The sequence below is a fragment of the Vulpes vulpes genome, chromosome 1 (assembly GCF_048418805.1).
Source record: "Vulpes vulpes isolate BD-2025 chromosome 1, VulVul3, whole genome shotgun sequence".
Classification (NCBI taxonomy): domain Eukaryota; kingdom Metazoa; phylum Chordata; class Mammalia; order Carnivora; family Canidae; genus Vulpes; species Vulpes vulpes.
Window position 1 is genome coordinate 144,443,013 of NC_132780.1, and position 24,992 is coordinate 144,468,004.

At 34.1% G+C, this 24,992-nt stretch overlaps 1 protein-coding gene across 1 annotated transcript in view; it reads left to right on the plus strand.

Annotated features, from left to right (window-relative positions):
• CD2AP (CD2 associated protein) overlaps positions 1 to 24,992 on the plus strand; it is a 139,632-nt gene that overhangs the window by 70,796 nt on the left and 43,844 nt on the right. The window contains exons 6-9 of the mRNA XM_072733636.1: positions 16,825 to 17,012; positions 19,555 to 19,633; positions 20,024 to 20,118; positions 21,384 to 21,488. Coding sequence (XP_072589737.1) covers positions 16,825 to 17,012; positions 19,555 to 19,633; positions 20,024 to 20,118; positions 21,384 to 21,488 — 467 coding nt within the window. The remainder of the gene's footprint in view (positions 1 to 16,824; positions 17,013 to 19,554; positions 19,634 to 20,023; positions 20,119 to 21,383; positions 21,489 to 24,992) is intronic.

Sequence of the window (24,992 nt, forward strand, 5' to 3'; positions counted from 1 at the left end):
TTTCATATGTTTATTGACCATTTGTGTATCTGTTCAAGTCCTTTGTTTTTTAATCAGGTTATTTGTGGGTTCTTTTTTCTTTTTGTAGTTGAGTTTTAGTAATTCTTTATATATTATGGATATTAGTCCCTTATCAGATATATGATATGCAAATATTTTTCTCCCATTCCATTAATTGTTTTCTTTGATGAGGGAAAGTTGTTTTTTTTTTTTTAATTTTATTTATTCATGAAAGACAGAGAGAGAGAGAGAGAGAGAGAGAGAGAGAGAGGCAGAGGCACAGGCAGAGGGAGAAGCAGGCTCTATGCAGGGAGCCTGACGTGGGATTCGATCCTGGGACTCCAGGATCTTGCCCTGGGCTGAAGGCAGGTGCTGAACTGCTGAGCTACCCGGGCTGCCCTGGTTTTTCATAACAATAGTCTCATTTTTCTATTTTTTCTTCTGTTGCTTGTGCTTTTAGTATCATATTTAAGAAATCGTTGCCGAATCCAGTGCTGTGAAACTCTCTCACTGTTTATAGTTTTCGGTTTTATGTTTAGGTCATTAATTCATTTGGAGTAAAGTTTTGTGTATGATTTAAGACAAGGGTTCAACTTCATTGTTTTGCATGTGGATATCCAGTTTTCGTAGCAGCATTTGTTAATGATGTTACCAGACAGAGAACTGGTTTCCAAACTCAGGTTTGGTTGCTCGGTGCTAGAAAATCAATACTCAAAGGACAGGTGATGGTGGAAAAGGAAAGGTTGCATTATTCAGGAAGCTGGCAAGGTGGGAAGATGGTGGACTAATTAATGTATCAAAGACCATCTTCACTGTCCAGGCAAAGCTGGAAATTTTAAAGGGGTAAAGTATGGAAAACAGGAGAGGGGCAAGAGAAGCAGGAACCCAGGTGGTATAGCTGTATTGTTGAAATGACCCTGAATGGACTTGCTGGCATGAGCAGCAGCTGTTTTTGAATGTAGTCAGGCCTTATCTTCTGGGAAAGTCTGGTCCTCCAGTCCTCAAGGTCAGTGGTCTGCAAATCTCAAGGAAAGTAAGTTAGTTCTGCTGCAGATCTAGGGATTTAGGTCAGCAAGCAAGGTGTACATAACTTAAAGCAAGGTTAATAATTACCCTTAAGACCCATGGATATGCTGTTACAAAGAGGTAGGCCTTTCGCCATTTAGTGGCCAACCCTGGGGTACCTGGGTGGCTCAGTGGTTAATTGTCTGCCTTTGGCTTAGGGCATGATCCTGGAGTCCTGGGATCAAGTCCCACATCAAGCTCCCTGCAAGGAGCCTGCCTCTCCCTCTGCCTGTGTCTCTGCCTCTCTCTCTCTCTCTCTCTCTCTCTCTCTCTGTTTCTCATGAATAAATAAATAAAATTAAAAAAAAAATAAGTGGCCAAACCCTTATTCAAGTTCATTTGACCAGTCTGTGTAGATGTTTTATCATGTTACCTATGACTATTGGACATGTTTATGTTTTTCCTCTTCAGTAGACTGTCAGCCTTTTATAGGCAGAGACTGTTCTTTTTCTTTGTTTGCTTATTGCTTACTATAGGGGTTCAAAAAATGAATAGCTTATGATCTGGTTACTTTTTATTCCAGAGTATTATATTTTTTCTCATGTCCCTTCCATGCCTTTTTATAGTGCCAACACTTTGGGGAGGGAAATATAAACAAAACTTCATAATTTATAATGAAACAGGTAGCCCTCATACCAGTTGATTATGTCATCTTTTTCCTGGAGCACAAGGGAATGGTATTGGTTATTTTTAGGGAGAGTAGATGAGTCTCTGCTATGGTGGGTTAGCCTACTTGCATGGAGCAGTCTGCTGTTAAAATTAGGGGCTTGATCATTCAGCATTTGTGGGTAACTTTTGTATTCTTCATCTGACATGCCATCTTGATTATATATAGACGTAAAGAATATTTCTTTCTTCATGTTCTTGGTTCATACACCTTTAAGAAGCAGGTGAAAACTTATACTCTGAAAAATATGCATAAATCATGAATAAAATTTCATATATTAGCTCAAGTGTTAAATAGTTCATATATACACATATATACACCTATACATATATATGACTAGATCATATATTCTTTTGGTTCAAAAACCAGTATATAAAAAGATATACATTGTAATACTTGTTTCTGTCCACTTAGTTGTCTCTTTTGCTCTATATCAGAAAGCATTTGTACTTTCTTGCTATTATCTTCCCAGTATGTGTTTATGCAGGTATCCACAAAAACATATATTTGAATAATTCCTTCTTCCTTGAACAAAATGTAACATAGTGTGTTGTTCAGAATATGCTGCAGTGAAAACAACCTGAAAATCATGGTGGCTTAAAACAAAGACATAGTCATTTAGGGACTTTAATAGGGTCTCCTTTTTGACACATGGCTTAGGCACAGAGGCAGGGGAAAGGAACATAGCTTTCAAAGTTTTTACTCCAAATTTTCATATATTACTTCCACTAATACTATATTGGACTGTCATGGCTATGCCTGAGTGAAACAGAGTAGGTATATGTAATTTTCCTAGAAGGTGGGGCACTTAATGTGAATAATAATGCAATCCACTGCATATCCTACCATGGATCCTCTTAAGAATCCCTTATTCTCATTGGCCTTTCAAGGGAGCTCACGTGTATTCTTAGCTCTGTACGTGTGCTAAAAACTAATGAACACTAACTTCATGGGTATTTGGTGTGAGTGGTGTTGGCCAGTAAGTAGCCTTCTGGAAGGTGCAAATTTCCATTTTTAAGTCGCCTCCCATTTCTGAGTGTTCTTCTGCTGTATATTTTCTTACCTTTGCAGTGAACTTTTTAAGGTTCTAAATTTCTCTAAGGTTTTACCTTAAACTGTGTGAATTAAAGCAACAACTTAATTCTTTAACAGCTTATCTTCTCTTTGGTCAGCTTCTGTCTAGTGTCTTTGTTTTAATCAGTACCTTATAAAGCATGCCTTCATTTTTCAGATTATGTATAAAGAGAAACTGGCTTAGTACCTGGAAAGTTTTGAAGCATAGTTGATATTAGTTCTTTCTTACCACACTTTTATTTTTACTTCTTTACCCCATTTTTTTCCTTTAATTTTCCAGTGTAAAGCAAATGTGAAATTAACCATTCTGAATAGTGATGTGATAAAGTATTAAGCAGAGCAATTTTTTCACTGGGAGTTACAGTCGGGTCAGTTTGGGATGTTGAAATCATTCTTTCAGCACAGATGCTGATTACATTGAAACACAGAAAATCATTGAGATAGGAAGATATATAAGTCATAAAATCATGTACTATTGGAGCCTGCTTAAGATTCCCTCTCCCTCTTCCCTTTGCCTCAGCCCCCCTCAAAAATTGTTACGAATTATTTTATGGTAAAATGATGCTTATAATGCCGTGTAAACTCAGCTGTTAAAATTTGTACAGGGGCAGCCCGGGTGGCTCAGCAGTTTGGCGCTGCCTTCAGCCCAGGGCCTGATCCTGGAGACCTGGGATTGAGTCCCACGTCGGTCTCCCTGCATGGAATCAGCTTCTCCCTCTGCGTCTCTCTCTCTCTCTCTCTCTCTCTCTCTCATGAATGAATAAATAAAATCTTTAAAAAAATAAAATTTGTACAAAATTTTAAGGCTATATGGGATCATTAGCAAAAGAAATAAAATTTAAATTTTATATTATATTTACAATGTTTTATAAACTTAAATCTGTGTAATTGTTAAATACTTTGGGTACTTTCTTGCACTATTCAACCTTATTTGAATTTTAGTAACTTTGCAGAATTATGTCTGTTAAAAATGTACTTCCTTGCTTGCTTAACCCCTTTAAAATAACATTGCATTCTAAATGTGGAGCTTTGTGATTATGGGGTGGGAAGTCAGTGGTTGAAGTACACTATAATTCCCTTTTATAAAAAAACTCTAATTTTTAGGCAGGAAGTTTTTGCATATTCATTTGAATACCAGGAAGTGAGTGGCTTTATAAAAACTTTAGAACTCTTGTGATAAAAGAATATAGATCTTTAAGTTTTAAGAGTTCCATCTTATGCATTATGATTTTACAGAATTGATGTCTACTATTCTTATCTCCTAATGAAGTGTAACATACCTTGTATTTGGTATTTTTACAGTCTTTTTAGTCTGTTTTACTTTTTTAGATAAATATCTTCTAATACTCAATTTCAGGAAAAGCTTTACTTCTGTAAGGAAGTGTTACATTTCTATTTTTATAATGAAATGACTCCTTTTTCATCGTGTCAAATATATGTAACCTTCTTTGTTTAGAGCGTCCTTCATCATCTTCTACATTCCACTTATTTGCTTAAGTAAGACTTGCTTTCAATTTTCCATGTTCTATAAAGCCAGTGACTATAGCTTCTTTTATTTTCCTCCCTTGTATAAGTCTTCTCCCTGCCTTAAGTCTATAAAAAAAATCTCCATTTAGATGTCTAATAGGCATCTCAAATTTAAGCTGGTCAAAACTGATCTGTCCTCCTCTCTGCACCTAGATTTGCTCTATACAGTCTTCCTCATCTGAGTTAATGGCAGCTTCATTATTTAAACCAAAGAATTGGATTCATCTTTAACTCTTCTTTTTAATCTCACATTCTACACTTGATTCATTAACGGATTTTGTCACCTACTAAATAAATGTACAGAACTATTTTCTTTTACCACTTCTCTTTCCCTGTATAAGTTATCTCTTGCTGTACAGTTACAGTAGGCTGTTAATTTGCCATTACCTGCCTCCTAAATGTTAATGTGCTTATACTCTAGTAGGTACATATTTTACTTAGAGTAAAAGTCAAAGTCTTTTTAAATTGGCTACAAAGCCCTCTGACCTGGCACCCCCGATGCCTCCCTTCACCTCTCTGACTTTGTCTCCTACTTAACTCTCCCGTTTATTCATGTTGGTCTCCTTATAGTTTTTTAAGAATGTCAAGAATATTTCTGTCTCACCGCCTTTGCAGAGACTTAGAACTTAAATGAGATCACCCTAGGAGACTGTCTAGAGGGAAGAAAAAGAAAAGAGCTTTGGACCCAGTTATATATATAGCAACAGTTACAGTATGGGCTTAATAGAATTATTAAAAAGACCAAGAATGTAGAGAGAAACCTGTGAGTATGTGGTAGTTAAGGGAAGAGAGTTTTTCAGGGAGGACGTAGGCAGTAATGTCTGATATTCTTTGTGAGGTTAAGATAGGTAAGATAAGAGTATATGGAATCCTGGATTTAGGGATGGAGAGATCATTAATGACCTGGATAAGGGCAGTAAAGAAAGGTGATTGGGAGAGAAGCCAAGTTGACTGTGGAGGTGGAGAGTGGAAGAAGGAAGTATAAGGCAGTGCAGCAGTTGAGAACAACATATATTCAAGAATGTTTTTGTTCTTAAGAGGAAAAGTCTGGATCATTTTTAAATGTTAATGGAAGAGAACAAATAGGGAGAAATTAAAGATGCAGATTCGGAAGAATGGAATTTATCTCAATAGGATTAACCCAGAAGGTAGAGGGAATGAAATTTACATTGTAGGTATCATGATTAGTCTCAATTGATTGGAGACTAGTCAGTGCCAGGAAGCTGAGGGAGAGATGTCTGACTTGTGATTTTTTTTTCCTGTAAAAGAGGAGAGATACTAAGAATGACAGGTCAGAATTTTGAGGAGATTAAAAGGGTCACAATAGTTAAATGTTTGGAGCCATGCATCCTTCTGGGCTTTACTGGGCTAATAGAGGGATGCCTGGCATAAAATGTTTAAGAAACCTTGATGGATTGTTCTTCAGAAGTTCTGATTTCTTAAGGGTAGAAATATTCGTTCTCTTAGGAGGAGTCAGCAGTGTTTTAATTGGATTATTCAAACTCTGAAAAAGAAGATAGTGCTTATTGCTAGTGGGGCACCCGATCCTTGTGGAATGGTGGTATACACTGGTTGTGCCAAAGGTGATGAACTGATATTTAGTGGTCTCCAGCTTGGTCTGAAGGATTTAAGGTGGTGCACCCTTACTTTGGTGTCTATAATCCCGCATTAGCATTCACCTTGAATGACTTGAAATAAACAGCTTTGTAAGGAAAATTGTTAAGGGGCTTTGATGCTTTTACTGGCAATGTATTATGAGTCTTTATAAATTAGGTTATAACCAGAATAGTTTCTAAAGATTCTGTTTAGGAGCTAAGGAATACAGATTTTTAACTACTTAAAAAACACACAACATTTTCTTAGGAAACGTAGGATTGTTTTTAAAATCTTTGGATGATGGTAAAAGATATTCTTTGGAGTAAAAAAGGGGAATTTGTGCCAGCAACTTTATAGATTCTAAGTACTTCCACTTGGTTTACATGTTTTGCTTTAATGATATTCCATGTTCTCCATTTAGTTTAATAGTGACCTTGGATTACTTTCATTAAGTGCTTTGTATTTTCATCAAATTTCTACTTTGTGGGTGCTTGGGTGGCTCAGTGGTTGAGCATCTTCCTTTGGCTCAGGTCGTGATCCCGGGGTCCTGGGATTGAGTTCCGCATCGGGCTCCCCGCAAGGAGCCTCTTCTCCCTCTGCCTGTGTCTTTGCCTCTCTCTCTGTGTCTTTGATGAATAAATAAGTAAATTCTTTAAAAAAAAATAAAAGTTTCTATGTTGTATTACTTTTCTTTAGCACCCAGTATAGCTCACATAAAGATTCTTGGTTTGTTTTTTTCCCTCAACAATTTTATTTTGGGACTTTTGGTTTTAAGTGATTTTATATAGAGGTACAAGCCATCAACTGGCTTTTGTTAAAGAGATTTAATGAAAAAGGAAGAAAGAATTTTAGGCCTAATAGGAAGACTTGCTTTTTATGTTACTTGACCGACAGTGGCATGTAAAACATGTAGATAGAATTTTCCTACAAGCTTAAAAATTCAAGGACAGTCTGACAGATACATTAAAGTATATAGGCATAAAAATGTTAGGAATACCATACAGGTAAGATTTCTGTTTTGTCTGATTACAAAACCTCATTCTTGGCCGCTTCCCCATATACTGCTCTTCCTTTTTCTCCTCCCACTTCTCCGCCCATTCTTCCTTGTAGTGGTTAAGACATTTTCCTTTTTATATTTCTTCTATGTGATCATGCTCTCTCTTACTTGGATGGTGCTCAGCAATACATCTTTAAACTCCTTAAAAATAGTAGATACTCAACCAGACACTGTTAAGTACTTACAGGAGTCAGTTTAGTCCTCACAGCAATCCTATGAAGAATCCTGTTTTATAGGTAAGGAAATTGGGCACATACAGTGAAAGAGGTGATATGAATCAAGAAGGTTTGACTTTAGAGTTCATGTGCTTTATTACTACACTATACTGCCTTCCAACCATTGATTTAATAGTCATTATAGTAGTTTTGACAATTTTCAATGAGCTGTAAGTAACCTATCTATTAGTATTTAGATATTTTTAATATCTAGCCATTTATTTTAATGGTATGTTTTAATGACTCCAGTAAAGTTTATAGTCACTAAATCTAAAAGAAAATTTTCTTTTTTTTTTTTTTTGAAAATTTTCGTTTTATGGAATCATACCTTAAAATAATTTGATGAAGTTGCCTTTATTTTTGCGTGACTTATTAATATATATTGTTTCACTTTAAAAGGCTGCTCTGTGGGCAGTCCGGGTGGCTCAGCGATTTCGTGCCACCTTCCGCCCGGGGCATGATCCTGGGGATCCAGAATCGAGTCCCGTGTCGGGCTTCCTGTGTGGAGCCTGCTTCTCCCTCTGCCTGTGTCTCTGACTTTCTCTCTCTCTGTCTCTGTCTCTGTCTCTGAATAAATAAATAAAATCTTAAAAAAAAAAAAGCTTCTCAGTTTAGGTACCTCATACACTCTTCTACGTTTATCTGACAAGCTGGTTGTTGAAGATGTATATTACAATATTTAGGCCGCAGTTCAGCAGTGAGGAAGTAAGACAATGTAGAATTACCTGCCCACCATACAAACTGGGAAATTGAATAAATTATAGAAAACAAATGTTTTCAGACAATAGGCAGCACAGGAATGAGTTACTTGAGAAAAGGTGAAACAAGGAAAATCTTTTCCTGGATTTCTACCAGGAGGAAATTTTTAGACTGCAGTGCAGGAAGGGTAAATGTCAGCAGAAGATTGTCAGTTTTGTTGAGGATTTAGAGTTGAGTTCAAAGAAGCCAAAGTAGTCAGAATTGTGGAGCTGCTCACCGAGAGAGAGAGAGAGAGAGAGAGAGAGAGAGAAAGAGAGAGAAAGAGAACCGTGATTCTCTTTCAGCAACGTGATTAGGGGATTGCCTTGAGTGTTTGGCTGAATATCTGCGAATGCATGGAGTGAAACCGATGAGCTTAGACATGAACAGTTCATGAAGAAAAATAAATCACTGGGATTAAAATGAATAGTTCTTGGTGCTTACGCAGGGTCAAGAATTGTTTGAACTCTGGCTTTGAGAGACTTCATTAAATACATTGGACAATTCAGTGGAAGGGTGAAGTGAGGGTAGATTGGCATTCAAGTGGAAGCTATTCTAGTTTTACCCTGAGAAAGCTTCACACTAATATGCAGGTACTTAACCTGTTTGCTAGAAAAAAATCAGCACTCTTGAATTCAGGGTTTCTCAGCCTTGTCACTAGTCATATTTGGGCAGGATAACTCCTTGCTTCGGGGTCTTCTTAAGTATATTTTCAAATTTCATATTGATAGCATTTAATTATTCTGTAGTTGAGATTGCCAATTTATATGCAAAATTTTAAATGTGAAGTAAAGCAATTGAGGAAAAAAAAAAAGAAAAACAAACCTTATTACAACTATACGGTCTCTGCCACCACACAATGCCTTTGGTGTTAGGAAGAGGTAAGGGGGTGGGTGGGGAACAAGCTTTTCCAAATGGTAACCATGGAAAATACATGCTACGCAGAGGTTAGTCTAAACAAATGATTACCAAATCTCCACTTTCTTTGCTCAATTTAGGAAGTTAATATCTATCTCTCTCAGTGTTTGGGGCATTATTTTTCCTTGTCTGGTATGGTCATATTCTTGTGCTTTCACTTTTTCTCGTTTCGCTGTCTCTAAGTACAGAGAAGGCAATACCCAATAGGGAAATGGCCACCCAATGAGGCTGGCATCTGGACTATGGGAATGGCTTATTATCAGAATAAAAACTCCTAATTTCTTAAAATTCTTAATGAGTTTTATAGAATAGTACAGCATTTCCCTCAAGCTACCAAATCTCCATTTATTCCTATTATATTCATTTATTTGTACTTAGAGTTGCTAAGTACTAGACCTATATGTATCAATATTGGTGAGCTGGAAAACACATTGAATTAAAAAGATAAGTTGTAGAGCCCTGTGCACAGTATGATACCATTTAGGCAAATTTTTAAGAATCAAAATAATATATATTTTTTGATAAATGCCTATATATGCAAAAACCAGAAAAATACATACACAAAGCTCATAATAATGTTTGCCTCTAGTGAGAATAAATGAGATCAGAATGGCAACACTGCGGTCAATGTGAGCTTGACATTATCTGTAATACTCTAATTTTTATGGCAATGAATTCCTATACTTGTCTTGCTTTGGGGTCTGTCCAGTGCATATAGACTGTTAATAAACATCTCTGATCTAAATCCATTAGATATCAGTTGCACCCTTCAGTTATAATCACTAAAATTGTCTCCAGACGTTCTACATATCCCTTAGGGGATAAAAGTACACCAGGTTGAGAATCACTGTTTTTAAAATTTTTATGTTTAAAATTTTAAAATTTTCTTGTGGGGAGTAGGTGGCAGAGGGAGAGTGAGAGAGAGACTTTTAAGTAGGCTCCATGTCCAGAGCAGAGGTCAATCCCACAGCTCTGAGATCATGACCGAGTTGGATGCTTAACCAACTGAGCCACTGTTTTTTAAAGGATTACAAGATTTAACACTCAACAACATTAAATAAAATGAATTACTATCTGTATATCAAGAAGTAGCAAAATGTGACCCACAATTTGGAAGAAAAATTAGTTGATAGAAAGTGGACCAGAAATGATGGAATTGGCAACAAAGATATTAAAATAACTTAATAAAACTGTTCAGTATGCCCAAGGATGTAAGGGAAAAAATATGAAGAATGAAATAAACAGAAGATATAAAAAAAAGAATCAAATGAAACTAATTACAAGAAATGAAAAACACAGTATCTGAAAAGAATTCCTTCTCGTGGAATTTTAACAGTAATCTAGAGAATGAAGACAAAATAATTGAACTTGAACACGTAGCAATAGACTCCAAAAATGAAGCACTAAGAGGAAAAAGACTGCAGAAAATTTGGGATAATTTTAAATAGTCTAACATGTAGCTAGAGTTACAGAAAAAGAGTAGAGAAAAGGTGGTCAGGAAAAATAGTTGAAGAAAAAATGTTAAAGTAGGGCATGGCAGCCTGGGTGGCTCAGTGGTTTAGCGCCGCCTTCAGGCCAGGGTGTGATCCTGGAGACCCAGGATTGAGTCCCAAGTCGGGCTCCCTGCATGGAGCCTGCTTCTCCCTCTGCCCTGTGTCTGTGCCCCTCTCTCAGTGTGTCTCTCATGAATGAATAAATAAAATCTTTTTTTTTTAAAGAGTGTTGAAATATGTCCAGATTTGATGTAAACTATAAATCCACAAATTCAAATAAGATAAAGACACACACACACACACAGGACTTGCAATGGTATACCATAGTTAAGTGCTGACAATAAACAGTAAAGTGAAAAGTCTCAGGAGTTAGTGGAAAAAGGACACTTCAAGTAGAGAAAAATTGAGATAAAAACCACATACAATCATCAGAAACTAAGTATGGCAGAAGACAGTGGAATCTTTGAAATGCTAAAAGAAGAAAAGCGGTCAACTCAGAATTCTGGTTTTGTGAAAATATTCTTCAGAATAAAGGTGAGAAAAAAGTTTTCAGACAAGCAATAATAGAAAATTCATTGCTAGCAAACCTGCAGCACTCTAAAGAATTAAAGTTCTACAGGAAGAAAGCAAAATGATACGAGGTAGAAACTTGTATTTTTTAAGTGGAATGAAGAGTGATAGAAATATAGGTAAATATGTGGGTAAGTATAAAACACTGTTTTCCATTTTTAAAATTTTTAAATGATAATGTATTAAAATGTATTATGGGAAATATAGCTTATGTAGAAGTAAAATGTATGGTAACAGTAGCTGTAAACACAGAAGAGATGAAATGGAAATGCATCCATTGTAAGGCTATTACATGTGAAGTGGTATAATCTTATTTGAATGTAGATTTTGGTGAGTTAATGATGCATATTTTAAGGCTAGAGCAACTCTTAAAATAAAACAATAATAGTTAATAAGTTAATAATAAAAAAATGCTAAAAAAAATACTTAGAGACATCAAATACAAAACTCAACTCAAGATGGATTAAAGTCTTGAACAATTGCCTAAAAGCATAAAACTCCTAGAAGCAAACATAGGTAAGCTCCTTGACATCAGTTTTGGAGATGATTTTTTGGAACTGACTCCAGAAGCAAATGCAGCAAGAGCAAAAATAAACAAATAGGACTACGTCAAACTTAAAAGCTTCTCCACAGAAAGAAAACCCATCAACAATGAAAAGGCAGAGTATGGAATAGGAGAAAATATGTGCAAATCATATATCTTATATTTGTTCCTTTGTCCCATATATCTTATAAGGGGTTAATATCCATAATATATAAAGAACTTACCCAACTCAAAAACATGATTAATAAATGAACAGAGGATCTGAATAGGTATTTTTTTCAAAGAATGATATGCAGATGGCCAAAAAATACATGAAAAGGTGCTCAACGTCGCTAATATTCAGAGAAATGCAAACCAAAACCATAATGAGATAACACCTCACACCTGTAGGAATAGCTGTTATCAAGAAAACAAGAAGTGCTTGAGGATATGGAGAATAGGAAACCCTCCTGTACTGTTGGTAGGAATGTAATTTGGTGCAGCCACTAATGAAGATAGTATGGAGGTTCCTCAGAAAATTAGAACTACCAGGTGATCCAGCAATTCCATTGTCTGGTCATTTACCTAAAGAAAAGGAATACACTGATTTGAAAAGAAATCTACACCCTTGTGTTCATGGCAGCATTGTTTATACAATGGATAGAAAAAAGTTTTAAAAATATGCACAATGGGATATTATTCAGCCATAGAATAGAAGGAAATCCTTGCCATTTGCCTCAACATGGAAGGACCGTGAGGACATTATAAGTGAAATAAGTCAGAGAAAGACAAATACTGTATGATCTCATTTAGATGTGGAATTTAAAAACAGCTGAACTTAGGGATACAGTGATGGTTGCCAGAAGCAAATGTATGGGATGGGTAGAATGAATAAAGGTGGTCAAAAGGCACAAACTTTCAGGTTATAAATAACTTCTGGGGATGTAATGTACAGCATAGTGACTATAGTTAATAAAACTGTATTGTATATTTGAAAAGTCATAGAAAAATAGATCTTAAAAGTTCTCATAAGAAAAATATTTTGTAACTGTATGGTGATGGTTGTTAACTAATTAGACTGTGGTAATCATTTCATAGTATATATACACATAAGTAATCGTTTATTTGTATACCCAAAACTAGTATACTATGTCAATTAAAAAAAAGGGGGGGGGGATATAGCAGAGGCCACTGTCTTTATGTGCACACATGAGGAACGGCCATGTGAGGGTATAGTGAGAGGCAGCCATCTGTAAGCCACAAAGAGAGATTTCACCACAACCCAACATGCCACTCTGATCTTGAGCTTCTGAAAAAATAATGTCTGTTGTTAAAGCCAAAAGATAAAAAAGAAAAAGGAACAAAGATCGTCTCTGTAAATAGAAACAAATAGCAAGATCATGGATTTAAACCACATCAGTGATTACATTAAATCTAAATGGTCTGGGGGTGCCTGGGTGTCTCATTAATTGTGTCTGACTCCTGATTTCAGCTCAGGTCTTGATCTAGGATTGTGAGTTGAAGCATTCATATTAAGCCCTACACTGGATGTGGAGCCCGCTTAAAAAAAATTAAATGATCTGAAAACTCTTAATTGAAAGGCCAATTGACTGGATAATGTGTAGCCTACTAGAAACTTGCTTCAAATATTAAGATACAGGTTAAATGAAAGGAAAAGGGTGTTCTGTGCAAAGCATAAGCAATTTAGAATGGTTACATTAATATCAGTGTACTTAAGGAAAAAATTCCAGGAATAAAAGGAACATTTCATAATGATGGAATCAATTCATAAAAATTATATAATAGTTCTAAATATGTATAACCTAATTTTATTCCTTTTCATGGTATAACTTTGAAGTTCATGAGACAGAAACCGCCAGAATTGAAAGAAACAAGCAAATTCACACATAGATTTTTTTTTTAATTTTTTTAAATTTTTATTTATTTATGATAGTCACAGAGAGAGAGAGAGAGAGGCAGAGACATAGGCAGAGGGAGAAGCAGGCTCCATGCACCGGGAGCCTGACGTGGGATTCGATCCCGGGTCTCCAGGATCGCGCCCTGGGCCAAAGACAAGCGCCAAACCGCTGCGCCACCCAGGGATCCCTCACACATAGATTTGAACATCCTTCCCTCATTTATTGATAGAATTAGTGGACAAAAAAATTAGCAAGGATGTAGAAGACTCAAGTAATCATATAAGTGGATCTAATTTATATTTATGAAATTGTTAACCCACCAACAGTAGAATACACATTCTTTTGAAGAGTACATAGAATATTTACCAGGTAGACTCTTAATCTTTGGGCATCAAACAAGTCTCAGAAATTTAAAAGGTTTACAGTCCTATACAGGAGGTTTTTTGACTCCAGGGGAAATATTTTAGTAATAGATACTTGGGAAATTCTCAGTTACTTGGAAATTAAGCAATACTTATAAATAATCAGTGGATCAAAGAAGAAATTAGGGGGGAAATTAAACTGGTTTTTCAAAGAAAAAAAATGGAAATAACAATAAAAATTTGTGAAATGCAGGTAAAACAGCACCTGTACTTTCAGTGCTAATACTAGAGTAGCAGTCAGTAATCTTAAGTTTTTATATTTGAAATCAGTAAAAGAAGAGCAGAGTAGACCTAAAATAATTAGAAGGCAGGAAATGAGAGCAAAAAACTATGAAATAAAAAACAGCTTTAAAGAAAATCAAGTTCAATAGTTGAGTTTTTTGAAAAGGTATAAAATTGATAAAGCTCTAATGTTGCTCAAGAAAAAAGGAAAAAAAATATTACCGATAATCAGACATGAAGTGTCTGAGTAACAACCAGATATGAATAATCACTACAGATCAGACCTCAGAGGGATAATGAAAAAATATACTCATAAATTTGATGATTTAGATGTATATATTCCTTGAACAGTACACCTACCAAAATAGAAATGGAAGTAATAGTCTGAATAGCACATGAAAAAATTTGAATTCATTATCAAAAGTCTTCACACAAAATACTGTTGAATTCTATTAAGGATTTAATCTTACACAAAGTTTTTCAGATTTCTTAGGTTTGTATGACTTTGATATAAAAATCTGATGAAGTCATGAAAAAATGAACTACAAATCATTATCTCATGAGCATAAACAGAAATCAAAACAAAACTAGCACATCAAGTCTAGCAAAAATATGTTAAGGTTATACATTATGATTATTGGGATTTATCCCTTTGGTTCAAAAGCAAAATATGTAAAGGTTATACATTATAGTTAATGAGGTTTATCCCATGGATTCAAAAGTTAACAGTTTAAATAATAGTCATCTCAGTAGGTACAGAAAGAGAATTTTGTGTATTCTTTTTTTTTTTTTTTTTAAATTTATTCATGAGAGACATAGAGGCAGAGACACAGGCAAAGGGAGAAGCAGGCTCCATGCAGAAAGCCCAATGTGGGACTCGGTCCTCCAATTCCGGGATCACGCCCTAGCCAAAGGCATACACTTAAGAATTGAGCCACCCAGGCATCCCAGAGAACTTTGTGTATTCAACACTTAATTTCACTAAAAAAGCTCCGTAAGAGCAACAGAAGGGAACTTTCTAAATTAGACAAAGCTCATCTGTGAAAACTGGCAGCTAACATTCTTAATGCTAGAGAAATAGTGATAGGTCTGTAAATGGAATACCAATCAGCAATAAAAAGAAGTGGAGTATGAATACATGGAACAGCATGAGTATATTTTACACATTCTGCTTAGCAAAAGAAGCAGACAGGAGACTTACGTGTGTGATTAAGTTTATTTGAAACTCTGAAAGATACTTGTGACAATGAAAGTCAAGGTGTGTATGAGTGTCCATTTGGGTTGACAGAAGTATTCTGCATCTTGATTGTTGTGGTTCCATAATGCATACATTTCTCAAAAATTACTGAAATATCCATGTAAAAGTGGTTTATTTTATTGTACGTAAACATTCTAATAGACTAAAAATATATTACAAAAAATGTGGCTTAAGCTAATATTGAAAGTGGTTAGTTAGATTATTTGTTAGCATTACATTTAATAAAAGTTCCTTTTAATTCTCAAATGTTTCAGATGTGTGATTGGAGGCTTTTGATTCAATAATTTATTAACAATAATATTTAAACCACAATTATAGTTTATAAAATAGTAATTTAATAATTCATTAATAATCTAATTAATAATTTAAAATATTTGGTTCTGAGACCATCTAGAATTCAGTTCAAATGTTGGCTTTGTTGCTTAGTATCTCTATGGCTTTGGAAAACTTCTTAACATTTCTTTGCGCAATTATTTTCACAATGAGGGATGGTAGTTCTTAATGTTAAGCCTATGAGTGGTTATGTAAGTTAAATATAATTCATGTACAGTGCTTAGCAAATGCCTGGTATCGATTAAACCCTGAATAAATGTAGCTACCATTTTTATTAATTGCCTCGTTATTTTTACTGTTAAACTTCAACAGATTTTGTTAGTTCAGTGAACTCATATCATGTGTTTTTCCCTACCCGTCAACCTCATTCTGAAATGTTTCTGGAATTTTCTTGGGTGATATACTTTGGAACTTTTTTTCTTAGATTTAAGGCCCTTTGAGAATCTGATAAGAGCTAATGCTGCTTTTACCCAGAAAAATAAAGTGAAAAAAATACCCATACAGTTTTCTATGGTTTGTTCATAAACTCGTTAAAGCCTAGAAATAAGATCCATTGCTACTAATAAGCAAGATTGTAGAAACAGCTTTCTTATTCATATAATATTAAATTTCTTTTAAAAGTTTATGATTTAAATTTTTATTGCTTCAAATTTAGACATGTTATTTCATGTATGAGTTAAAATGATCTTAAACTTTTAGAAATAAAATAGACTTTAAAGAAAACATTTGCTGATATTACTAGTTGTTATATTGGGAAACTCCCCTACTTTGATCAGATTGAATCCTATTTTTAGTATATGTGCTGCCAAAGTGAGCACAATTAGACTGAATCCTATAACTTTTAGAAATGGTTAATTTTCTCTCTAATGTTTTGATCTTACATTGTGTCATGTTTGTCCAAGAGCTGTGAATTTTGACATGCTTTTATCAAATGCATAATATGTGTGTATAATATGTATGTATAATATGACTATATAATATGACTTCCTGGATTTCTTAATTAGCATCTTAATAATTAAATATATCTAAAATTGTTACCATTCTAAACAATATCCAAAAAAATCAGTTTAAATGAATTTTACTTTTTTGGATATTTTAGTGCTCCCATCATTTAATTTTTTCTTTTTATTTTACCATTTTTAATTAGGAGGTATACATAAATACTCTGGAAGGGAATATCAAGATCTTTGTGATTCTGCATTCTTCAAAAACAAATTATTCTTTCAGAAACGGTTTTTACTGGGCCTACCTCACCTTTACCGTCTCCGGGGAATGGGAATGAAACTGCACCTGGATCAGTTACACAGCCAAAGAAAATTCGAGGAATTGGATTTGGAGATATTTTTAAAGAAGGCTCTGTGAAACTTAGAACAAGAACATCTGGTAGTGAAATAGAAGAGAAGAAAACGGAAAAGGTAGTAATAATGAACTTTACTTAGATTAACTGCACTCATTAAGGATTTTTTTTTTAAAGATTTTATTTATTTATGCATGAGAGACACACACAGAGAAGAGAAGCAGAGACGCAGGCAGAGGGAGAAGCAGGCCCCATGCAGGGAGCCTGACGTGGGACTCGATCCCGGGTCTCAGGATCACACCTTGGGCTGAAGGTGGCGCTAAACCGCTGAGCCACCCAGGCTACCCTCATTAAGGATTTTTTTAACATGTAAAAGTCAGTTTACAACTCTGTTTTATTTCCTTTTTTGAGATTGCTAATAATTGGTTATGAATGAGAAGACTTAGAAACTGTTTGCAACTATATAGAGATTACTTTAATGTTTTACAAAATGAGAACATTTCCTGGTAAATTTAACGTGAGCTCTCGTAATGGAAACTTTAGAGTTTTTGGTTATCATAGGTGAAAGTAGACAAGGCAATATTTTTGTTTTGCCTTTTAAAAGCTAAAATTACTTTTTTTTTTTTTAATTTGAAGTAGGTCTAATGGGTCATTTTAAAATGGATTCACTAAATAAATAAATAAATAAATAAATAAATAAATAAATAAATAAAATGGATTCACAATGAAATACTAAATTAATTCCACTCTACTTAACTTTCCTCTGATTGTCAGCAATGCTGAAATCTGCTAATCTCCCTCTCAAAATGTATGGAAAAGTTTATTTTTCATGAGCATTTCACTGGCATTGTGAAATAAAATGAATGTACCATAAATTAAGACATGTAATAACAGATTTATTTTATTTTTTACCACTTGGTGAGATCCTTATTTATTTATTTTTTCCTTCCAAATTAATAACAGATTTTAAAATAAATGCATTAAGTCTTTGTTTTGGGAGAAAATAGCTGCAGTTTCTAGAACATTAATTGCAAAGCTATTGTTTCTGAAGTTCACACCTTAGAGATACAGACAAGTACCTACTTCAGTTAGTTTTTTCTACTATTGACTTTTTAGGTATTGTTTCATTTTAGTTCTCAGTTGTATGTCTATATTTAACTCTTAAAAGAGTTAGTAGTTTTTTCTACTATTGACTTTTTGGGTATTGTTTCATTTTAGTTCTCAGTTGTATGTCTCTATTTAACTCTTAAAAGAGTTTAAAGTATTTGGGTATTTGCTTGCCTAATTCAGCTGTATTTCATTTATAAGATTGTTTTGGTTAGTGAAATACATTCTTAATTTTTCTTCTAAGGTGGTTAGTTTCAACATATTTTTTTCTTTCCCAGCTTGTTGCATAGTTTTTCATGTAATAATGATTTGGATTCAGGAAAGAGAATTTGTACTTTGTACCCTACCCTTTCCTAGATCTGCGACTGACAATTAGATTATGGGGCTTAATTGATTCTTGGTTTTAAAGGTAAAGATTGGAATTCTTGTGGTTTTTGAAATGGTGCTGTATAGCAATATAACAGCCAGGAATGTTGGAGAACCAGTGTTTGCATTATGATAGACACTAGATAATCTGGGGCTCTTTTCAAACTCTGAAGCTTATGGTTTATATAATAACTTTATTTCATTAATGATTACACTAGTATTCTTTCAGATGTCACTTAAAATGTTCACTACTCAAGAGTTATTAGAGGTGGTCTCAGGGTCACCCTTATATGATGGCCTGGTGAGCCTTGCTTTGATCATTGATCTGGGAATGGACAAAGTAGAGAGCACATTTGCTATATTTGTAGGTAACATTAGGTTGGAAGAAATGATGGTTAGAATTGGGGGAGAAATTAAAGGGAGTATCTTAAAAGGTAAGCAGAACACAGAGTGATAGGTAATTGGTACATTTAGATTTTTAAATAATGACAGCTAAGGTCAAATGTAATGTTATTTCTGGGAAGAGAAGTCCAGGAAAACACTAGTATGAAGGACTTAGTCAATTACAATGTAAAATTTTCTACTATAGTTATAGGGGTTGTAACATTACCTAGGCTTTTCATTCAGATAGCAACAATGAAGAAATAATAAAGATTTTCTTTTCCTTCCCTAGGTCATCCTAAGGAAGTTTATTAGTACTGTTGTTTAAGAGCCACTTTCTGAAAGGTTCCAATCTGGGCTCCACTACTAAATTATTGTTACTGTGGGCAAGTTAACTGCTTATTCATCTATGAAAGAAGCGAGTAATAAAGCTTACTTTATTCAGATTGCTTTGAGGATTAGGTTATAATGTATGTAAATGTTTAGCTCAGAGATTGGTATTCAGTACATTTTCAGATGCTATTATTTTTATTTATTTTAGAGGTTTAAAATTAAATCACATTATTATGGGTAGCAAAGAATGTATATTATCCTTAAGATAGGGAGTTTTTAAAATGTGAAGTTCTGAGCTATCATTTAAGTAGCTTTTGTTATCTTTATCTTTTTTATTACAGAGTTTTCAGTTACATTACTAACCTGGCTACAGGTCATTAGAGAAAGCTGCCTAACTGCAAATGGAAATTTTATTTAACAATATTATCTTAATTCTCACCTAAAATATTTGATACCTTCCTTTTCTATTCCAGCCCTTAATTATACAGTCAGTAGGATCCAAAACACAGAGTCTGGATGCAACAAAAACAGACACGGAAAATAAAAGTAAAGGTAGGTTTTTGGATAAAATTTTCATACTGGGAATGAAACATGCTCAAATATGTTAGATTTTTTGAAGATGTTTGTTAAAACTACTATTTGATCAGAGTATTAGATCCTAGGATATGTAAGCACTACAGGGTCAAAGACTGTAGAGTGCTTTGTTCACCTATGTATCCCTCTGCAGTTAGAACTGTGCCTAGAACATAGTAGACACCTGGTAACTATTTGAGTGCACAGATTAATGAAATTGTTACTTAATTCAAAGTTTATAGTGTTGACCAAAATTATTAATTCATCTTTAATACTTCTGTATATTTTTTTACACAAAGTGGATGCTGAATAAGTACTGTTTAAAGAATCAATTTATTTAAACTAAGTTATTTACATTCTTTATTTTAGCAAAGGAATATTGTAGAACATTATTTGCCTATGAAGGTACTAATGAAGACGAGCTTTCTTTTAAAGAGGGAGAGATAATTCACTTAATAAGTAAGGTAAGATATTTCTCAGTTTTTCAGTGCATTGATTTATTTTATTCATTCTTAATACTCTTCCTACAATGTGTAAGCTATAGAGGAGCTGGAACTTTGTCTTGTTTCTGTGTCCTGAGAGCCTAGCACATTGTAAGTGCTCAGAAAGGCTTTTTTGAGCAAATTTTTATTGTCTGTCTATAAATAATTGATATATAGGGGATTATTTTTATCATAATATGTGTTTTTTCTCTAACTCCTCCAGGTTTCTATTCTCACTTCCTGGTTCACCTCATTAAATTTTTTCCCCCATCTAATGTTTGTTGTTTATAATATAAAAAGAAAAACAGGGATGCCTGGGTGGCTTAGCGGTTGAGTGTCTGTGTTTGGCTCAGGGTGTGATCCCGTGCTCCTGGGATCAAGTCCCATATCAGGCTCCCTGTATGGAGCCTGCTTCTCTCTCTGCCTATGTCTCTGCCTGCCTCTCTCTCTGTCTCTCATGAATAAATAAAATCTTAAAAAAAAAAAAGATATTTAGAAGAAAAATAATGAAACAATTTAAATTCCATCATATGTAAATGTTTATAAAACCATACTGTGGAAAGTGATACAGCTATTTCAAAGAATGAAGTAGTTTTATAACTTGGAATGGATTATGGCAAAAGAAAAAAACCAGGAGTATTTGGGTCTGGGCAGAATCCTGTAACTATTTGTAATAGGAGAAAACTATAAATATTTTGGTTTTGTTATAACCCATATAGAATAATTTCTGAAAATTTTCCCCTTGTTTTAAATTGACTTTGTTATAAGTGGTTTAGTGTATGTAATTTTTAATATCCATACAGTTTTGGACTGATAATATCCAATTTCTCATGGAAGGGGGGATATCTGGAAAGAATTGTAGAATATCTTGTTAAATTTTAAAGCAAAAGAATAATGTGATTATTTTTTGGTATATAAAGTGTTAAGAATGTCCAGTAAGATACAGTTTAGAAAGTCATGTTCTCTCTTCATCCTCCTCTCCTACTTTGCTTTTTCCATTCTCTTCTTCTTGTAAACTGAATTTTAAAATTCACTTGACTTATTTTAAAAACGAAACCAATTTTAAAAGTACTGCTGGAAGTAATATGTGAGTAATGTTTGCTTTAAGGAGGACTTTATAATCTGTTTAGCCTTTTTTTTTTTTCCCCTTGTAAAACCAATGGAATTCAATATTTTCCTATTGTAAACTTTTTTCTTATTTAAAGATAACCCCTATTATTTTAATCATTCTTCATTTTGCACTATAGGAGACTGGAGAAGCTGGCTGGTGGAAGGGTGAACTTAATGGTAAAGAAGGAGTATTTCCAGATAATTTTGCTATTCAGATACATGAACTGGATAAAGACTTTCCAGTAAGCTTTTATTTTTCAAAAATGGTAATAGTTTAATGAACCTTTTGCTAATATTTCCTTAAAAACAGTTTTTTTTTTTTTGCATTGTTATTGAATAACTTTATGAGGGGGTTTCCACTTTTTTTTATTGAGGTAAGATTGATTTGAACTGTAGTAAAACAAAATATTTCAGTTCTGTACTTTATTTCTGGTTTTCTTTCCCCACTGACGATTTTGAAAAGTAACCTTAGACTTAATTATTTTATTATAATTAAAAGAAAAAGTCTTCCATACTAGTTAGACAAATTAACATGTGCCTAGAAGAAATTATACTTTCAAAATCTTACTTTAAGCTACTGTTGATTTTACAATATTTCTCTGTCATGAATTTTTGGGAGGGTAAGAAGCAATCTGCTTTCTTACAGGATTTAAGTCCTATATCTCACTTCTGACAGTGAATAAAGTGATGCTGAATCATTCATCAGTGACTCTTTGCTTTTCGCAACTTGATCCCTTTTTACCCCATAGAAGGATGGACCTCATTGAGGATTGATTGAATGATTGAAGTATAATTGACATACAGTATCCTATTGGTTTTAGGTGCTATAGATCATAGTGATTAGGTATTTTTATACATTACAAATGATGGGCAGCCCGGGTGGCTCAGCGGTTTAGCGCTACCTTCAGCCCAGGGCCTGATCCTGGAGACCCGGGATCGAGTCCCATGTCGGGCTCCCTGCATGGAGCCTGCTTCTCCCTCTGCCTCTCTCTCTCTCTCTCTCTCTCTCATGAATAAATAAATAAAATATTAAACAAAATAAAAATAAAGAAAAATGGCAATATGGGGAATAAGATGATGATCTGATGTGTGTGGCTAGTTTGGAAACATCTTAGTGATTTCATGTTTTTTAAATATAGTCTTTTTCTAGAAGAATACGGATTTTGTGTTTTTTTTTTTTTTTAAGAGGGAGGGGAGGGAGAGAGAGATAATCTTTTTTTAAGGTTTGTTTGTTTATTTCAGAGTTAGAGTAGAGGGGGCAGAGGGGTGGGAGAGGGAGAAAGAATCTGAAGCAGACTTCCCTCTGAATACAGAGCCCCACTCGTAGCTAGATCCCAGTACCATGAGATCAGGACCTGAGTTGAAACCAAGAGTCTGACACTTAACTGACTGAACCACACAGGTTCCTCCGGGAGAGAGAATATTAAGAATTGGATGCTTAACTGGCTGAGCCACCCAGGTGCCCCAAGTGCTGATTTTGTTTTTTTTGTTTTTTTGTTTTTTTTTTTAATTTTATTTATTTATGATAGTCATACAGAGAGAAAGAGAGAGGCAGAGACACAGGCAGAGGGAGAAGCAGGCTCCATGCGCCGGGAGCCTGATGTGGGATTCGATCCCGGGTCTCCAGGATCGCGCCCTGGGCCAAAGGCAGGCGCCAAACCGCTGCGCCACCCAGGGATCCCTGATTTTGTTTTTAAATCTGTTGATATTCCACTGTTCCTGTAAGAATTGTTTTTTTAATACTCCTTTATATATCTGTGATGTCATTTGTAACTTTTCCTATTTCATTCCTTGTGTATTTATTTGGGTCCTCTTTTATTGATGATTTTTAACTAGATTTATTGACTTTGCTTACTAGTCTTTCCGTAATCAGTTTTAGTTTCATTGATCTGGTCTGTTGTTTCTTTTTTATCTATTTTGTTTATATCTGTTCTGTTGTTGTTTTTCTACTAACTTTGCATGGTGTTTTTTTTTTTTTTTCTAGTTCCTTTAGGTGTAAATTTAGGTTGTTTTTTTGGGAATTTTCTTATTTCTTGAGGTGGGCTCTGTATTGCTACGAACTTGCTTGTTAGAATTGCTTTTTCTGTGTTCCTAGATTTGGAAAGTTATGTTTCAATTTTCATTTATCTCAGCATTTTTTTTTTTGTTTTGTTTTCTCTTTGATTTCTTTGTTGACACATTGATTGTTTAGTAGCATTGTTTAGTTTCCCGTGTTTGTGTTTTTTTTTCCAGTTTTCTTGCAATTAATTTCTAATTTTATACTGTTGGGGCTGGAAAAGATACCTGTAATGATTTCAATATTCTGGAATATTTTGAGATTTATTTCATTGTGGCCTAACATCTGGAGACTGTTCATGTGCACTTGAAAAGAAACTGTTCTCTATAGTTTATGAGTGTTACAACCTATTTAGTCTGATGAGTATTGCTGCATAAGCTTTTTTTTTTTGTTTCCATTTGCATGAAATATCTTTTCCATTCCTTTACCTTCAGTCTGTGTGTCTTTAGATCTGAAGTCAGTCTTTGTAGGCAGCGTATAGATGGGTCTTGGTTTTCTTTTTATCCATTCATCCAGTGTCTTTTATTGGAACATTTAATTTACATTTAAAGTAATTGTTTATAGGTATGTACTTCTTGCCATTTTAATTGTTTTCTGTTTGTTTTTGTAGTTTTTCTCTGTTCATTTCTTTTCTTCCCTTCGTTTGTGGTTTGATAGTTTCCTTATATGTTATATTTGGACTTCTTTCTCTTTATTTTTTGTGTTTCTTCTCTAGGCTTTTAGTTTGTGGTTATTTTGAGGTTCCTGTGTATTGACATATATATATATTATATATCAGTCTATTTTAAGCCAATATTTGCTTTAGGTTAAATGTATTTATAGAAATAACCTTTTACCACCCTCCACCTGATCCATGTTTTAACGCTTTGATGTTTCACTTTACATCTTTTTATTTTGTGTGTCCCTTAAGTACTTACTATAGTTATAGTTAATTTTACTGTTTTGTTTTTTAATTTTTATACTGCTTAAGTGACTGGTTTACTGCCTTTACTATATATTTACTTTCATCAGTGAGATTTTTTCTTTCAAATATTTGTTTTATTTGTAGTTATGGTCTTTTTTTTTCTGCTTAAGGAAGACTCTTTAAGATTTCTTGTAAGATTTTTAGTAGTGATGAACATCTTTAGTTTTTGCTTGCCTGGGAAACTCTATCTTTTCTTCAGTTGTGAATAATTTTGCCTTGTAAAGTATTCTTGATTGTGGGCTTTGTCTTTCAGGTCTTTACATATATCCTGTCACTCTCTTCTTGAAACAGAAGTTTCTGCTGAAAATTAGCTGATATCTTACGGAGTTTCACTTACATGTGACTGTTTCTCTTTTGCTACCTTTAAGATTTTATCTTTAAGTTTTACCATTTTAATTATGATATATATTTGTGTGACTCTCTTTGGTTTCATCTTGTTTGGAATTCTCTTTTCTTCTGGACATGGATGTCTTTCATTTACTAGATTAAGAACATTTGTAGCCATTATTTCTTCATATAGATTTTGTTTTCTCCATATGAAATCCCTATAATTTGAATGTTAGTACACTTAATGTTATTTCTGAGGTCTCTTAATAACCTAAGTCATTTTAAAAAATTCTTTATTCTTTCACTATTCTGATTGGGTGATTTTCAGTATTCTTTCTGCATTGGAGTGATCCATTCTTCTTTATCCTCTAATCTCTTGTTGATGCCCTCTGATACCAG